The sequence below is a fragment of the Meles meles genome, chromosome 1 (genome assembly GCF_922984935.1).
Source record: "Meles meles chromosome 1, mMelMel3.1 paternal haplotype, whole genome shotgun sequence".
NCBI lineage: Eukaryota > Metazoa > Chordata > Mammalia > Carnivora > Mustelidae > Meles > Meles meles.
This window is the reverse complement of record NC_060066.1, coordinates 27198404-27218068: the sequence shown is the minus strand read 5'-3', so window position 1 is coordinate 27218068 and position 19665 is coordinate 27198404. Positions and strand designations below refer to the sequence as shown.

Here is a 19665-nt window from a genome sequence, read left to right as displayed (position 1 = left end):
TGTTTTTTTTTTTCTTCATTGAACTTCATGGACCTGAATATATAGTTTGATGTCTCTCCTAATTTTTGGAATATTCTTGGCTGTTATATTGTCAAATACTTTGTCTGCAGTTTTCCATTTCTTCTGTTTCTGAACTTCTAATTGTCCATATTTCATAGTGCTTAGTATTGTGTACAACTCCTGGATGCTTTTCAGTTTGGTTAATGTCTATCAATTTCAAGTTCACTGGTTCTTTTCTTGGCATGTCAAGTCTACTCTTGAACTTGTAAAAACATTCAGGTGCAGTGTTTTTTTATTTTTTGCATTTCTATTTGATTCTTCTTGTAATCTTCATCTTTCTGCTGATTATGCAAACTGTCCACTTGCTCTATTAGACCCTTTAACATAGAAATCATAGTCATTTAAAGTTTTCTGTCTGGAAAAATAAATAAATAAAAACAAGATAAAAGTATCTGCCTGCAAGTTCCAACACCTGAATCATTTGAGTCTGGTTCTATTAATTACATTTTATTTGGAAAGCAGTTGAGGGGTACCTGAGTGGCTCAGTTAGTTAAGCACCAACTCTGGATTTTCAGCTCAGGTCAGGATCTCAGGGTCATGTGATCAAACCCCACATCGGGCTCTTTGCTCGGGATGAGTCTGCTAGAGATTCTCTCTTTCCCTTTGCCCCTCCCCCCTCAAATAAATAAATTAATCTTAAAAAAAAGAAGAAAAAAGGCAGTTGATTTTTTTGGCACCTCTTAATTTTTCACTGAAAGCTGGATGACATGTTTAGGGTAGTAGTGACTAAGGTAAACAGTATGTAAATAGGTATGCCTCTAACTCTGCTAAGTCATTAATGTACTGGGGGGTAGTTGAGCTGTTTGAGTAGTTATCACCATGGTTACCTTCTTCACACTGCCAGCTTTAAATTCCTCTAGAATTACCATTCCTTCAGATGGAGCAAGTTTGCTGAAGGATTTTTTCTCAGAGTTCCTGCTCCATCTTCAGCTTTAAGCTTCACCTGTATCCCTTTCCCCCAGAGACTCGCTCTTCATATTTTTGCCCCCTTCTTCAGTTAGGAACAGTTTTCGTACATGTTACTCAGTTCTTGCTAGCCTATTTCTGTAGGGAAGAGGGGAGGAGTTCCCTTTTGTTCTTTTTCTAATGGGCTCTGCATCACTGTGTCTCAGGAATTGCATTTTCTCAGTGGTACATCCTCTTGTCCATTGCTAAGAGATCTCTAATAGTACTGAAACAGGATCTGAACCCAAGACGACTTTTTTAATATCCCTTCTCTGGGGCTGAAGGCTTTTTTTACATCCTTCTTTTAGCTTCAGTTGGTCTTCACCTGCATCCTGGAGGGTCATAAGGGTGGTTGCCATTGCTCTGATGGTTGAATGCTTTCATTCCTTAGAGAAGTATCTGAGTGAGACTTTGTTCCTCTTTTCTATTGACAGCTGCTTTTCTCCTCCAAGACAGCCTCACCTACAGAGGCTTTTTCTGATCTCCTGTTCTGTCCCAGACTTTCTTGCAAGCTCTTGTTGAAGACATGTTTGAACTTGCCTTGTATCAGGGTTCTCAGGATTTTATATTTCCATTCAGCCTTTATGTAATTCATTAAATATGTTATCTAAATTTGTCTTAATGTCATGTTTCTTCCCCCCAATGCTCTTTCTCTGATGAGCCAGTACTTGTATCCTGTGTCTCTTTGGAAGCACAGGTCTTTCCTTCTGCAGCAGTCTAGTTGTTTGCCCTGTGGCTACAACTCTTTGATGGGTTCAATAAAATGCATGCTTTTTGTAGATTATCCATCTTGTTATTAAAGTGAGTTTGGCACTCCTTCCAGCTGTCTACATCCTAAGTGGGAGCCAGATATATATATTTTTTTTCATAACTTTTTTTTTTTTCCTCTTAAGTTTCAGATTTTAGGTTCTTAATTATCAGGGATTAAATCTACAAGATTTTTCTCTTCAGCTCTTTATCTTTGATTTCCAAGGGCAAATCCTTAGTATTTTCACAGTTCTTCAAAGAAAAGATAAAGACAGGAACAGAAAAGATGAGAAACTTGGAGACCTGACTGTTGTCCTACTTTCTAGGTTATTCTAGAGCTATTCTCTAGTCTCATATTGAAATGTGTGAATATGTTTTTGAACTAACATAACAGTTTTTGTTGTTGGTTTCTTTTTTTCTGAAGTTTGAGGTCCATATTATCCATGTTAATTTTTCAAACTACTTGGTATGTAAATTATTTTATTTAAGTTTAAAAGTCTTTATTGACCACCTATATTTTGGGTTAATAAAAATAAAGAATATGTTATATAATGCACCATGTGTTGGGATTTTAAAGACAATATTTAAGAGCATTCCAGGAATTTATAATCTGGTGTATCTGGGCTTTTTATGATCTCCTATATCATATTTATCTCAGCTTGGAGGCATGTAGTTTTAGTAAACTTTCAAACCTCTAAGCTCAGGGTGTGCATTTCAAAAACCAGCTTTACAACCCAATACCCTGGACAAATTACATTTTTTTAAATTAACATATAATGTATTGTTAGCCCTAGGGGTACATGTCTGTGAATTGCCAGGTTTTCACTTCATAGCACTCACCATAGCACATACCCTCCCCAATGTCCATAACCCCACCACCCTCTCCCAACCCCCCTCCCCCCAGCAACCCTCGGTTTGTTTTGTGAGATTAACAGTCTTTTATGGTTTGTCTCCTTCCTGATCCCATTTTGTTTCATTTATTCTTTTCTTACCCCCCAAGCCCCCCATGTTGCTTCTCGACTTCCTCATATCTGGGAGATCATATGATAGTTGTCTTTCTCCGATTGACTTATTTCACTAAGCCTAATACCCTCTAGTTCCATCCACGTCGTCACAAATGGCAAGATTTCATTTCTTTTGATGGCTGCATCGTATTCCATTGTATATATATATATATACCACATCTTCTTTATCCATTCATCTGTTGATGGACATCTAGGTCCTTTCCATAGTTTGGCTATTGTGGACATTGCTTCTATAAACATTTGGGTGCACGTGCCCCTTTGGATCACTATAACAAATTAAATTTCTAAACACAATTCTCAGTACAAATTCTGGATAACTGTTGTACTTGGTTTGTAAGACTCTTAGTAGTATTAAATGAGATATTGCAAATTAAATTCTTTGCCAATAATGGAAACACAGAAGTGCTAAATAAACATTAAATTCTGAAATAAGATACTGTCATTTGTACTACCATCTCTTAAAATTCCATAAAAATTGAACTGTAGCATTTTTATGCACTCATGGTATTTTCACCTTCAGGGAGATGCAATGTAACATAATAATTAGCATAATGGGAAACATCCAGTAGGTTCATATTAATTTTTCTCAACTGCAGAGAATAGATATTTTAAGGATATAGCCCTTAAGCAGTATTACCAAGACAGCATTAATTAATGAGAAGAGAGATGTTGAAAAATATTATGGTAAAGTTCTTGAGAAATTGTGATGAGGCTCGTTTAAATACCTCTAAAGAAATGGGGGATAGAGAGAATAGCAAAAGGAAAGATTTCTGTTTAATATAACAAGTTGGGGCACCTGGGTAGCTCAGCTGTTAGTGTCTAACTTTAGCTTAGGTCATGATCCCAGAGTCCCAGGATTGAGCCCCACGTCTGGCTCCCTGCTCAGTGGGGAGTCTGCTTCTCCCTCCAGTCTTAACCCGGACTCTCCTGCTCTCCCTCACTCTCTCTCAAATAAATAAAATCTTAAAAATATATATATATGACAAATTTGCCTAGAGCCCATCCTAGAACCAAAGGCAACCACCAAAATCTATTTTGCTTTAATTAAAATTCAGTACACAAATCAGCCTATGTAGTGTATTTGCGTTTTTATGTATGGGCATTATTGTTTATAATCATGGCTTTATCTTCTAAATCTCTCTCAAGCTGTTTTTGATATTAGTAAAGACTTTAGTCTAATGGTTATATAAATATGTTTTGTACGTACTATTCAACCATAAACTTCTTTAGAACATAGTGTGTATTTATAAATTTAAGAAGTTTGTTTTTTAAGTAAACTTTCGTGTTATTTTCAAATAATGCAAAATATAATTATATTCTAGAATTGACTTGATTATTACACAGCAATCTTCTTTGAATCCTATGATTCCTCCAACTCCAAAATAATTATATTTTCTATTCATATATATCTTTGTATAATTTAGGTTGTATCAATCTTCTTTCTTAAATTTCTATTGGGTTTATGTATTCTTCATGAATTTATTGTTTATATCAAAATTTTACCCATATTGATTGAAATTTTGAAATTCACATTTTTGAAATTTCATTACCCATAGTGATTGAAATTTTAAAAAATTGAAATTTGGAATTTTGAAATTGAAAATTTTACCACATATATGATCACATATATGTAATCATTTCATATATCAAAATTTTACCCATATTAGTCATTTCATAGATCATGTGATATATGATCATTTCACATATATTTTCATATATGTGAAAATAAGAAAGTAACATATTTTCTTATTTTCACTAAAGTCACTTAGGTATACAACTGTTATATTAAATATACAACTTTTTCACTGTCATTTGTAAAATGTTAATTTGGAATTCTATTATCATACATTTATAATGTTCTGTTATCTTTATGTTTGGCTTGTCGGTTCCCTTATGTTCTTAGTGAAATATTGTTTACTAGTTAAATCATTTTATTTGTCATATCAGAATTTTTTAAAGGTGAATTTCATAAGAGTATTTTCTTCAAGAGGACATATTGGATATCTCTGGGTCCTCAGCACTAAGAATAATTATGTTTCTTTTGTGTAATTGTTTCCTTTACTTTGGTATACTAATTTATGTATGTGACCATGTTTGTTTTTATATTGGTGGCTAGGAAGGGCATTATAGGACCAGATTTTCGACCTGTCTGGTTAATATAGTTGACTTTTAAATATGTATATATGATATTCCTATGAAAATCTGACAATAATTGAGACATGATCCTGTCTTTGTTTACCAACTCTTGACATAAACTCTCAAATTACTGACCAGAGAAAGCTGTATTTTCTCTTTTGACTAATTTTGTTAAGAAATTGATGAGATTAAAAAAGAAATTGATGAGCTTTTTAATATTTGCTTAGTACCCAATACAATAATCAAAAGCAGTATATGTTTCATTTCATACTTATAGTATCAGAATATTTAAAAATCCCTCCACTAAGTTTTTAATTATAAAATGGTTATAAATATTAAACATTTAGAGTAGGATAAATTCCAGAAAGAATAAATTTCATTTCTTCATAAACAAGGCACAGTTTAAGACATTATAGATATATTATCAATGTTTAATAAAACAATACCTGGGATGTTTAGTTGTCAAATATAAATGAATAACCCTCATTTTTCCTAATGTATGAAATTAATTTACATAGCAAAAAATAAGTTTATTTTGCTTTTCTTATGTAGACACTAGTTTTTTCCTCAATTTCATTTTAGTATACTTAAAATTTTTTTTAAATAATTTATTTTTTATTACCAAACTTTAGTCACCCAGGGTTAAACTGAGGAAATTTATTTTTGCATAATTAATGAAGCTTTTCCATTTTGTCATTTATTGCGTATGCATTTTGACTTTGAAATTATGATCTTAAATCCAGAAACTGTTGTGTTGACATCATCACCTCAGTGCCTAGCATAACGTGGCCATGGCAGTTATTCAATCAATATTTAATTAATGAACACATGGCAAAACACACTTCCTATGGAGAAAACAATTCAAAATTGGTCTAGATTGATATTCTATCAGATGCTGATTTTTGCCTAGTTATTATTATTATTTGACCTTTTATTTCCAGGCTCAATTCTGCCTTAGGCTTATTCCACTGATTTGCCTAGCTAAGATCAGGAACCATCTGAGGATCTCTAAGTTAATACTATGGGAATTCATGATCCCAATCTGTTGTTGTTGTGCTTTCTATTAATATTAACATATAACCTGCTTAGTCCATAAAATTTCTTCAGCTTGAATAAGTAGTTAAATTTGGGTAACCAATTATATTTTTTTATTTAGATCTTCTCAAGAGTAATTTCTACTTTGCTGTTCTAAAAGCACTTAACATACTACAACCCTAAAACAAACAAACAAATCCATTTCAATGTTGTTTTAGATGTAATAAAGTCTGGACAATCAGTTCTTCTATGTCTTCAATGTCCTTATGTGATCCCCCCCCTCCCCCGGGGTGAACTTACCTTTAAATTAATAACAAATGTGTTTCTTACTTTAAAATCTTCAGCCTAGCTGTTTCTGTGGCTATATTAACTATTAGGTAGTGTCTCATATTGGAAGACCTATTCAGGGACACTCCAGAAAACTAGATTTCTAGGCTGTAAATATCTAGAGTTTCTTTCTTTTATTCATATAATCAAGCAATTTCCTGGAAATTATAAATCCCTTTCACATTGCTCACTTTTTCATCTGGGAGTTCAAGAGACTTGCTCAGATAGTAAGGGAAAACAACACATTATATTAAAAGGGCATAAAGAATATGATTTGATTGTATGATTATTCTATGATTTTTCTTCTTTAAAATAACTATCCTTTTTCCCCAATCACATAATTTTTATAGTACATAATCACAGTTGCATAATTTTTATGGCTTTTTACTGTTGTTTTACAGCAACTTTGGTTAAGTATAGGGAAAAAATTAGTTTTGAAAAGAGTTTTATGAATAACTCATCCCAATAAGTAACAATTATACTTTAAGTTCTTCTTTGATACTAATGTTATGTGATAAACTGCTCTTTCTAAAAACTTGAAGAAATTCATAGATAAAAACACTTTTTAGGAGGAAAAAAAATCACTCCTAAAACTGAATTTTATGATCTTGTGGTTTCAAATCCTTAAATGTAAGATCTAAAAAATTCTCTGACCTAATTTTAATGACAGACCAATCTTGTTTGGTGCTACACAGTGTTTTCTCACACACACGTGGAATTTTATGCCTTAAAGACATTTGCCTATTCCCCATGATTGCCTATTCTCATGTGTCTCCCTTCTTTCTCTATTTATGTTAATGGTTCTGCTTTTCTCTATTTAAATGTAAACCTCTATTCTAAGTTGAAACATGTATTAGGGTATATATGAACAAGAATACTTTTAATGAATACTCAAGTAAATTTTAATGCAAATATAGCCTAAGATTCTATGAGTTATCTTTTCTAAATTTATCATTAGGAATATAGAAAAATATGATACACATATGTTTTCAAAAACCCACCTCCCGGTGGAAAAAAAAACCAGTAAAGTATTAAAATCTGTGGTTCCAATTTTTTATTACTTTCATTTATCATATTTTCATTCATTATTTGTCATTTGTTACTCTAAAAATAATGCTTAGAAACTTTTTACCAAGGAAATAAACTAAATACAACAAATAGCAAAATCCAATAACAGAACCCACAACAATTTTTCAAATGTTTTATATAAGAAATCACAATGGCAAATTAACATTCAAAAACCTGTCATCAAAATAGAAAATTTATGATAGATATGGCAAATTTATATCTCAAAACAGAACAAATTGGCAAGGAAGAAGTCAAACTCTCTCTCTTCGCAGATGACATGATTCTTTATATGGAAAACCCCAAAGACTCCACCCCCAAACTACTAGAACTCATACAGCAATTCAGTAACGTGGCAGGATACAAAGTCAATGTACAGAAATCAGTGGCTTTTTTATACACCAACAATGAAAATACAGAAAGGGAAATTAGAGAATCGATTCCATTTACTATAGCACCAAGAACCATAAGATACCTGGGCATAAACCTAACCAAAGAAGTAAAGGACCTATACTCGAAGAACTACAGAACACTCATGAAAGAAATTGAAGAAGACACAAAAAGATGGAAAACTGTTCCATGCTCTTGGATTGGAAGAATAAACATTGTTAAAATGTCTATACTGCCTAGAGCAATCTATACTTTTAATGCCATTCCGATCAAAATTCCACCGATATTTTTCAAAGAGCTGGAGCAAATAATCCTAAAATTTGTATGGAGCCAGAAGAGACCCCGAATTGCTAAGGAAATGTTGAAAAACAAAAACAAAACTGGCGGCATCACGTTACCCGATTTCAAGCTTTACTACAAAGCTGTGATCACCAAGACAGCGTGGTACTGGCATAAAAACAGACACATAGACCAGTGGAACAGAGTGGAGAGCCCAGATATGGACCCTCAACTCTATGGTCAAATAATCTTTGACAAAACAGGAAAAAATATTCAATGGAAAAAAGACAGTCTCTTCAATAAATGGTGCTGGGAAAACTGGACAGCGATATGTAGAAGAATGAAACTCGACCCTTCTCTTACACCGTACACAAAGATAAACTCGAAATGGATAAAAGACCTCAACGTGAGACAGGAATCTATCAGAATCCTAGAGGAGAACATAGGCAGTAACCTCTTCGATATCAGCCACAGCAACTTTTTTCAAGATATGTCTCCAAAGGCCAAGGAAACAAAAGCAAAAATGAACTTTTGGGACTTCATCAAGATCAAAAGCTTCTGCACAGCAAAGGAAACAGTCCACAAAACAAAGAGGCAACCCACGGAATGGGAGAAGATATTTGCAAATGACAGTACAGACAAAAGGTTGATATCCAGGATCTATAAAGAACTTCTCAAACTCAACACACACAAAACAGATAATCATATCAAAAAATGGGCAGAAGATATGAACAGACACTTCTCCAACGAAGACATACAAATGGCTATCAGACACATGAAAAAATGTTCATCATCACTAGCCATCAGGGAGATTCAAATTAAAACCACAATGAGATACCACCTGACACCAGTTAGAATGGCCAAAATTAGCAAGACAGGAAACAACGTGTGTTGGAGAGGATGTGGAGAAAGAGGAACCCTCTTACACTGTTGGTGGGAATGCAAGTTAGTGCAGCCACTTTGGAGAACAGTGTGGAGATTCCTGAAGAAATTAAAAATAGAGCTTCCCTATGAACCTGCAATTGCACTGCTGGGTATTTACCCCAAAGATACAGATGTAGTGAAAAGAAGGGCCATTTGTACCCCAATGTTTATTGCAGCAATGGCTACGGTCGCCAAACTGTGGAAAGAACCAAGATGCCCTCCAACGGATGAATGGATAAGGAAGATGTGGTCCATATACACAATGGAGTATTATGCCTCCATCAGAAAGGACGAATACCCAACTTTTGTAGCAACATGGACGGGACTGGAAGAAATTATGCTGAGCGAAATAAGTCAAGCAGAGAGAGTCAAGTATCATATGGTCTCACTTATTTGTGGAGCAAAACAAATAACATGGAGGACATGGGGAGATGGAGAGGAGAGGGAGTTGAGGGAAACTGGAAGGGGAGATGAACCATGAGAGACTATGGACTCTGAAAAACAACTAGAGGGTTATGAAGGGGCGGCGGGGGGGTGGGGGGGTTGGGAGGTTGAGGGACCAGGTGGTGGGTAATGAGGAGGGCACGTACTGCATGGAGCACTGGGTGTGATGCCAAAACAATGAACACTGTTATGCTGTAAATAAACAAATAAAAATAAATAAATTAAAAAAAAAAAAAACCAGAACTCTGTTGAGTATGGTACTATGGAGTTTATGAGGAAAATGTATTTTATGTGAAAATTAAATATTTAATGACATAAAAATAAGCATTAGACAGCATAGCTACATAGAATTCTAAATGTAATTAAAAATTTATTCTTTTATATACAAAATTTCTCCAAATGACAGTAGTGCAGAAGATTTCCATATGGGTATTATACATTATTTAAATCAGATTTTTATTCTTTTCACTAGAGCTATAGATAATGGTGTTATTAGAGTTCTTATAATTTTGTTTTTGGTCTGAGCCTAGTATTATAATCTGAATGCTATGAAATTATCTTAATGAATATTGTCCAGATAAACATCACAAATATATTTCAAAGAGATCAAAAAGGTTATGTACCTACGAACCAATGGAGTTGAGATTATAGAAATTATAGTCCATTGTATGGTATAGAATTTTCAGATTTAATTTGGGGTTAATAGGTAGCTAAGTGTCCCTGTCAAAATTTAATTAATGAATATTGCCAAGGCAAATTAAGACATTTCATAGCATAAATGTTGTAATACCAGGTTCAGACTAAAGACAAAATTATAAGGACTCTGACAGCAAGGACATGTTTTAGACCTATTAGTAATACCTCTATAAAATATAATTTTTGATAACTCAGTTCATTCAGAAAAAAGAGTGATCTTCAAAAAAGTAGTTAAATGAATCATGCTTTCTTTTTTACATGTATTTATAATACCATAAAAGATCACATTCATGAAATGGGATTTTTTTTAATGTTCAAATAATTATATATTATAAGGTTGTATAATCCTAATTAATACACCTTTTAAAATTAATTTTATTTTTGTGTGTGTGTGTGTTCCAAAATTCATTGTTCATGTACCACACCCAGTGCTCCATGTAATATGTTCCCTCCTTAATACCCACCACCAGGCTCACCCAAGCCCCCCCCCCCTCCGAAACCCTCAGTTTGTTTTTCAGAGTCCACAGTCTCTTATGGTATATATTTTTTAGTGAAAGAGCCCCTTTTTCTATAAAAAAATGAATTATATCATTTTGATCTCTTTCCCTTAATTTCCAATTAGGTGAAATCTCCATCACAAAGTTGTCCACAAATCTATCCCATTTCCTCCATCCTCCCTGCAATTATGTGCCTACGACCTTATTCTTGCATGAATTATTGACCCAGACTGTTTCAGTCTGTTCTCTACCTTGCAGTGAAAGTGATCTATTTAAAACACATTTGATTATGTAACTCTCTGCTGCAAAACTTGTTGTGGCTGAATATTTGTTATAGTTCCTAGTTTAAGGTTCTTAGCATGGCATTAAAAATTCTGGGTCATCTTGCCATTATTTCTCACCCCCTCATTTGCCAGATGCCTTCTCTGTCCATGTTACATCAACCTGAAATGTTCTTTTGCTTCATCTAGAATATCTCTCTATCCTTCAAAAATCTCCTCTGACCCATCTCTTTAGAAATCTTTTCTTGATTTTAACACTTAGTCTATGTTATATAGCTCTCTTCTATGTTTCAGTTGTGATTTTGCTAGCCTGCCAAATATAACTGATTTAAAACCCTCTATTAATATTTTGAGTATCATTAAATGTAGGTATTATGTATAAATCCTAAAAATCAGCATGATGCCTATAATATGGGAAGTGAATCAAAACTGTTGAAATTTAAATGAGTTTTTCTTTTGGTGCGTAATACTACAAAAGCATAGACATAATTAGGAAAGGGAAACAATTACATAATCAAACCTGGACCAATGTGATGATTTTTATGAGTTTTTCCCTTTTACTTTTGAAGAATGTGAATTGTAGTATATAACAATAAACTTCAGCTGTAAATTTCAACTCCATTGGTTCCTGGATGCATGATCCATCTGAATGACAAGTTCTTCATCCGTAAAAATGATTTTTCAAAAGTACTTATTATAGAGGTTTATTATAGTAGGGGTTAATTTAATGTACATGAGATGCCTGGCAGAGATTTTGACACATAATGAAGATATACTAAATATGTTTTAAAAAATGGGTATAGGAGTATGACTTTGAATTTAAATCGATTAACCTTTAACCAATCTGGTAAATTACTTAATCTCTGAAGTCTCAGATTCACCAATGACAAAAGGATAAGACTATTGTGAATATTAAATAAAACCATCCATTCAGTGTCCCTGGAACATCGCAAAAAACATTTAGTACTTGTTAATTATTATTATTAGAATACTTAGCGAAAGATTGTTCTTTGAGTCCTTCTTCCTACTCATGCCTCAGCTTAAGTATTTAAAAAATAGGTATTTTGACAATGTCTACAATAACAAACCATTAAGAATTTTAGTATGTGAATTTTCAGACAAAGAAACCATTAAAAAAACATTTTTATATACTGAATATAGAATTAAAATTTTTTCATCCTTTGTGGGATTTTTTCCTTTGCATCAATTATTCTTTTCCAGCTTTATTGAGATATGATTATATTACATTATATACATTACATTTTAATTATATATACAACTGTTTAATTATATATAGCATTGTGAAAGTATAAGGTTATACAAAGTGATGATTTGGTATAGGGACATATTGAGGAATGTCTATCACAATAAGGTTAGTTAATATAGCCTTTAACTTACATAATTACAATTTTTGTTGTTGCCATAATGAAAACATTTAAGCCCTACTCACTAGGGACCTTTCAAGGATACAATACTATTGCTAACTATAATATTCATGTTGTACTTTAAATTTTCAGAAGTTATCCTCTTTTAATTGGTAGTATGTACCATTTGAACATTTCATTTACCCCTCCCTCCCCAATTTCTGGTAACCACCAGCTTTTTTAGATTCTACATGTATGTGAAATCATACAATATTTCTTACTCTGTCTGACATCATTTGGTATAATGCCCTACAGTTTCATCTATGTTGTCACAAGTGGCAAGATTTCCTTCTTTATATGGCTGCATAATACATTGTTAAATGTATTTACTGCATTTTCTTTATCCATTCATCCATCAATGGACAGATTGTTTCCATATTCTGACTGTTGTGAATAATACTGTAATAACCATGGAAGTACAGCTATCTCTTGGAGATACTGATTTTATTTCATTTGGATAAATAACCAGAAGTGACCCTACTGGATCATATGGTAGTTTGATATTTTTTTTCCAAGAAATCTCCATACTCTTTTTAATGACTGTTATCAATTTACATTCTTACAGTGTACAACGTTTCCATTTTCTCAACATTCTCACTAACACTTGCTAATCTTTGACCTTTTGATAATAGCTATCCTAATATGAAACGGTACTTCTTCTTTGATTTGTATTTCCTTGATAGAGGTGCTGAGCATCTACTCATAGCCTTTTTCTTATTGGCCATTTGTATGTCTTTGATTCATGTCCTTTGCCCATTTTAAAATCGTTTTTTTCTGTTGAGTTATATGAGTTTCTTAGAGATTTTGGTTATGAACCCTTTATCAGATATATGGTTTGCAAATATTTTCTCCCATTCCATATATTAGCTTTCTATTTTGTTGATGGTTTTCTTTGCTTTGCAGAAGCTTTAGTTTGAGATAGTCCCATTTATTTATTTTTGCTTTTGTTCCTTGTATTTTTGGCAACGTATTTAAAAAAGGCATTGTCCAGACCAATGTTATGGAGTTTTTACATAGGTCTTCTTTTAAAAGTTTTATAGTTTCAGGTCTTACATTTAAGTCTTTAATCCATTTCACAATTGGTATTTGTTGTTGGGAATAATGTAAGATAGGGCTCCAGCTTAATTTTTTTCATGTATATCCAGATTCCCAACAGTATTCATTGAAGAGACTATCCCTTCTTCATTATGGGCTCTTGGCACACTGTCAGACTAATTGAGTGTGTATGTGTGGGTTTATTTCTTGTCTTTCTATTCTGTCCTTGGTCTCTGTGCTTTTTTTTTTGTGCCAGAACAGTTTTATAATGTTCTGATTACAGTAATTTTGCAATATAGTTGGAAATCAGTAAGCATAGTGTCTCTAGCTTTGCTTTTCTTAACATCACTTTGGCTATTTGGGATCTTTTGTGATTTCAGATGAATTTTAGAATGTTTTTCTATTTCTGTTAAAAATGCCATTGGAATTTTAATAGGGTTTGCATTAAATGTATACATCGTTCTGTGTCATAAAGACTTTAAAAATATTTCTTCCAGTCTAAGGCATGGGATATCTTTCCATTTACTTGTGTCCTCAATTTTTTTTTTTACCAAAATCTTGTTTTCAATGTACATATATTTAACCTCCTTGCTTAATTAATTCCTAAATTTTCTATTGTTCTTGATGCTACTGAGTGGTTCTCCTGATTCCTCTTTCAGATAGCTCACTGTTATTATAGAGAATAGAGAATACAGCTTATTTTGGTATATTGATTTTTGTATCCTGAAACCTTACTGAATTTGTTTAACAGTTTTTGGTGGAGTCTGTAAGATATATATATATATATATATATATATATATAGCCATCCAGACACCCCTATTTCTGACTTTATTGGACTCTTCACTACTTTTTCTTCATCTAGCTGAGGGTTTGTCAATTTTATTTTTCAAAAAATAAAAAAAAACCTACTTTTAGTTTCATTGATCTTTTCTGTTGTCTTTCTTATCTCTTATTTATGCTCTAGTCTTTATTGCCTTCCTTATTCTTTTTTTTCCCTTCCTTATTCTTAAATTTGGATTAGTTTGTTCACCTTCTTAGAGTTCCTTGTATGTAAAGTTAGATCATTTGTGATTTTAAATTTATGTATAACTAACTAACATGCAGTGTGATGTTAGTTTCAGGGTACAGCATAATGATTCAACAATTCTATGCTAACGTATTTATTACTAGATTTTCCACTTAAAACTGTCCTTGGCTCATCCCATAGGTTTTATTAGGTTGATGTGTCTATTTCTTTGTGTTAAGACATATTTTAGATTTCTCTTTTGATTTATTCTTTGCTCCATTAGTTATTTAGAAATGGCTTTTATTTCCACATATTTTCCAGCTTTTCTAATGTTGCTGAGATTTCTCATTTTATACCATTGTGGTCAAATAAGACACTTGATATGATTTCAACTTTAAATTTGGTAGGACTTGTTTTTGTGATAACATATGATCTCTCCTGGAGAACATTTTCTGTACACATGACAAAAATAAGTATTTTGCTGCTATTGGATATTCTATATATGTCTGTCAGCTCCATTTGGTCTAATATATAATTTAATTCCATTATTTCTTTACTGATTTCATCTCTACATCATCTCTGCAACGTTGAAAGTGGTATGTTGAAGTCTCTTGCTATCTATTTCTGTCTTTGGATCTGTTAACTGCTTACTATATTTAGATGTTCCAATGTTGGGCATATATACATATTTATAATGGTTATATTCTCTTAATGAGTCGACCCCATTGTCCTCATGTAATGGCCTCCTTTATTTCTTGTTATAGGTTTTGATTCAGTCTACATTCTCTGATTTAAATATAACTACTCTTGCTCTTTTATTGTTATTTGAAGGGAATATCTTTCATTATTCTTTCATTTTCACTGAGTGTCCTTGACATAAGTTCCTTATAGGCAGCATACATTTGGACCTTTTTTTTTCTTTAATTTATTCAGTCATTCTGTGTCTTTTCACTGGATAATTTAATCCATTTACATTTGGAGTAATTTTTGATGGATAAAGACTTATACCAATTTAATTGTTTTCAGATCGTCCTGTAGTTCCTTTGTATTTTTTTCTGTCAAGTGATTTTTTTTTTTTATAGTGGTATGCGTTTTTTTTTTTTTTTGTCTTTTGTGTAACTACTATGGGTTTTGCTCTGTAATTTTCATAAGGCTTAAATAAGACATAACAGTTCATTTTAATCTGAAAATCATATATAAAATCTCTACACATTTATTTGCCTCCATTTTGTTTTCTTTTTTTTTTTTTTTAAGATTTTTTAATTTATTTTGAGGGAAAGAGGCAGAGAGAATTTCCAGCAGATTCCCTGCTGAGCACGGAGCCTGATGCAAGGCTCCATCTCACAACCCTGAGATCATGACCTGAACTGAAACCAAGAGTCAGATGCGTAACCAACTGAGTCACCCAGGCACCCCATCCTATTTCATTTTTCATGTCATAACTTACATCTTTATTTATTATTGAAATCTATTGATTTACAACATCACATTAGGTTCAGGTATACAACATTATGATTAAAAAACTCTATATATTATGCTATATTTAACACAAGTATAGCTACTGCCTACCACCATACAAAATTATTATATGATTGACTATATTCTTTATTCTGGCCCTTTCATCCTCATGACTTATTATTTCTGTAACTAAAAGCCTGTACCTTCCACTCCTATTCACCATTTTTTGCATATCCCCTGACTTCCCTCCTGTCTGGCAACGAACAGTTCTTCTGTATTTTTGGGTCTGTCTCTGCCTTTTTTTGTTTGTTCATCTGTTTTATTTTTTAAATTCCACATATAAGTGAAATCATATGGTCTTTGTCTTTTTTTGTCTGACTTATTTTACTTAGCTTGATACCCTGTAGGTCCATCCACTTTGTTGCAAATGACAAGATCTCATTTTTTTTTTTAAACAACTGAGTAATATTCCATTTGTGTGTGTGTATACCTATCAATGGACACTTGATTGCTTCCATATCTTGGCTATTGTAGGTAATTCTGCAATAAACATAAGGGTGCATATATCTTTTTGAATTAGTATTTTTGTTTTCTTTGTGTAAATACCCAGTAGTAAAGGACAACTTTACTGGATAAACTATTCTTAGTTGGCAGTTTATTTTTCTTTCATCACTCTGAATACATTATCCTATTCTCTCCTGTACTTGTAAGGTTTCTGCTGAGAAATCCTCTGGTAGCCTTTATTGGTATTTCCTTGTATGTGTTTTATTTTTGCCCTTCCTGTCTTCAAAATCCTTTCTTGAGCTTTGATATTAAAAGGTTTGATTGTAAGGTAATTTGGTGAAAATCTCTGGTTCAGTCTTGGGATTTTTGAGTTTCATGGACTTGGATGTCCATAATTCTCCTCAGACTTAAGTTTTTAGCCATTATTTTTTTGGACTGGATTTCTGCCCTTTGTCTTTTCTCCTCTTTCTTTAGACTCCCATAATGTGTGTATATGCACTCCTGATAGTGTTCCACAGATCCTCTAAGTGTTTTTTGGGTTTTTTTTTTTCATTATTTCATTTTAATCTTCCTTAATTTCAGGAGATTTGTTTTCAAGTTTGCAGATTCTTGTTTCTGCTTCATGAAATATGTTGTTGAAGCTCTTTAACACAACAAATGAAATGAAAAGATGTAGTATTCTTCTCTGAAGTTTCCTTTTGGTTCTATTTTATGATTCCCAACTCTTTGTTGGACTTCTCATTTTGTTCATGTATTGTTTTACTGAGTTCATTGAGTTGTCTATGTTCTCTTGAATCTCTCTGACTTCCTTAAAATTGTTTGAATTCTTTTCCATGTAAACTTATATTTTTCTATTCTTTGAGGTCAGTTACTAAAAATTATCTTATTTCTTTGGGGGTGTCATAATTTCTCATGTTCCCAGTGGCTTTGAGTTGATACGGCTGATACTGAGGAAGTAGTCCCATCTTCTACCCTTTTTGAACTTGTAGATTGATTTTCACCTACAGAGGTACTGTCTGGATGGGATGTAGATTCTGGGGAAAGTAAGTGGTGTAGTCACTCAGTTCCTTCATTTGTGGTCACTACTGGTGTTCTTGGTGACAAAGGATGCAGGTGTCTGCATTAGTATGATGGCATGGCCTTTTGGGGATCGTTGTTGGTAAGCTGCTTGGGTCCCTCTATTTTGCCTGGGGAGGGGTTATCTTGTTCAGGGGATTCCTCTAGATGTCTGGTTTGGTGCACTAGTACTCAGCAATAGCAGAGCCAGGATCCTGGGTTCAGGACTATGCAGAACTTCTAAGGCACCAGGGGCACAGACACAGTTGCTGAGTCAGTGGTGCAAGTGTCTGAGGAGTAGGCATGAGCAGATAGCCCATGGAAACAAGGTCTATGTCTTTCAGGTCCCCTTCTGTGACTTGGGCCCAGATAGTGTAGAGGCAACAAAAATGATACAGTAGAATGAGTCCAGAATAACAGGGTGTAGAAAAGTCCTGTTCTAATACTATTTTCTAATTGTATGATTGTTGTGGCCAAGTTAAGTTTTAATATACAGGACTTCTTTATTTGAAGAACAAAGAATGCTATAATTTTAAGATGCCTCCAATGACACACCACATTAAACATTAAATAGTGGAAATTAAAACTATCTTCAGTAAAACATTACTGTCATAGCACCATTGTTTTTGTTTTAACTTAAACTTTCTATTTGTCCTAAAATAGTTGAAATTTCAGGGCAATTATAGTGAAGATTTTTAAAAATTCCTTTAAGATAGTCTCTTTATTTCTGAAAATGTAAGGGTGTGATCAAGAGTGCCTTGATTGGCAGAGGCAAATTGATGAATCTTATTTCAATCATGAATAAAAACAAAGTAATAACAATCTAAAATATTTTCTTTGGACAAGTGGTAAAGTACTTCAAAATTCTAAAATCAAGTTTTACCTTATCACTAACAGACATAAGATCTTATAAACATTTCCTTCTCTAGCTTTTGTGATATCTTTGTTGCATCTTTAGACTATCCAAACTCTTTCATAACTTGTGATTCCAATACAGTAGAAATTGTAACAGTTTCTGTGGAAACCATATTTTTAAAACCAATAAGAAATAACAGACTTTAACCATACATAAGAAAAGTAGTAAATTTTTTATTAGTAAATCTTTTGAACTCTCATAATTTACTTCTTCCTGCTGGTTCTTAGTTGTGTGTGTGTGTGGTTTTTTGTTTTTTTTTTTACTTTGGCATAAAAAACTTGTTTCCCTCTTTTTATATTGCACTCCAACTTTCAAGGAATAATATTCTCTTAGCTTTATTATCTACTCCTAGATCTCTCCTCTGATTTAACTCCAATATCTAACATTTATTCTGTTAAATGACTCTAAACTACCTAAGTGAGGGAACATAGTAGTTCTTTGTGTCCATAACACATCCTTTATTCTAATATAGGGCTAAACCCTTTACCCAGATAGTGTTAAAACTTGTGTTTAAAAGCACTTAAATCTGGTCCCTTTCAAACATTTTTTTAAAGAAATTCTGCCTTGGATAATGTGCTTGTAACAAAGAGGCATGATTTCAAATGCACCCTGTGGAAAGATGCTTAGCTCAAAACTGTTTAATCATCTGAGCTTTCAGTACGTTTTTTTGTTTGTTTGGTTTTTTGGTTTTTGTTTTTGCTAGTGAAGGGCATTGTCTCCATGTGGGTGGCTGCTGATTGATCAGGGTGTTAGTTGCTGAAGGTGCTGTTCAATTTTTTAAATAAGACAGCAATGAAGTTAGCCACATCAATTGATTCTTTCATGAATGTTTTCTCTGTAGTGTGTGATATTATTTGATAGCATTTTAGCCACATTAGAACTTCTTCCAAAATTGGAGTCTGTCCTCTCAAACCCTGCTGCTGCTTTGTCAACTAAGTATATGTAATATTCAACAATCTTCACAGCATCTTCACCATGAATAGATTTCTTCTCAAAAAAACCCACTTCGTTCATCTGGAAGAAGCAACTCCTCATCTGTTAAAGTTTTATCCTGAGATTGTAGGAACTTAGTCACATCTTTAGGATCCACTTCTAATTCTACTTCTCTTGTTATTTCCACATCTATAGTTACTTCCCCCACTGGAGTCTTGAACCCCTCAACATCATCCATGAGGGTTAAAATTAACTTTCTCCTAGCTCCTGTTTATATTCATATTTTGATTACTTTCAATGAATCATGAATGCTCTTAATGGCATCCAGAATAGTGAATCCTTTCCAGAAGATTTTCAATTTATTTTTCCCAGATCCATCAGAGGAATCACTCTCTATGGCAGCTATAGCCTTATGAAATGTACTCCTTAAACAGACTTGAAAGTCAAAATTACTCTTTGATCCATTGGCTGCAGCAAGATG

General features: G+C 33.1%; 1 protein-coding gene across 1 annotated transcript in view; it reads right to left on the bottom strand.

Moving 5' to 3' along the window:
• The window catches only part of LOC123941848 (inhibitor of growth protein 1-like), a 49560-nt gene extending 30138 nt beyond the window's left edge, over positions 1–19422 (bottom strand). The window contains 1 exon segment of the mRNA XM_046005664.1: positions 19257–19422. Coding sequence (XP_045861620.1) covers positions 19257–19422 — 166 coding nt within the window.
• Between the last annotated feature and the right edge of the window lie 243 nt (positions 19423–19665).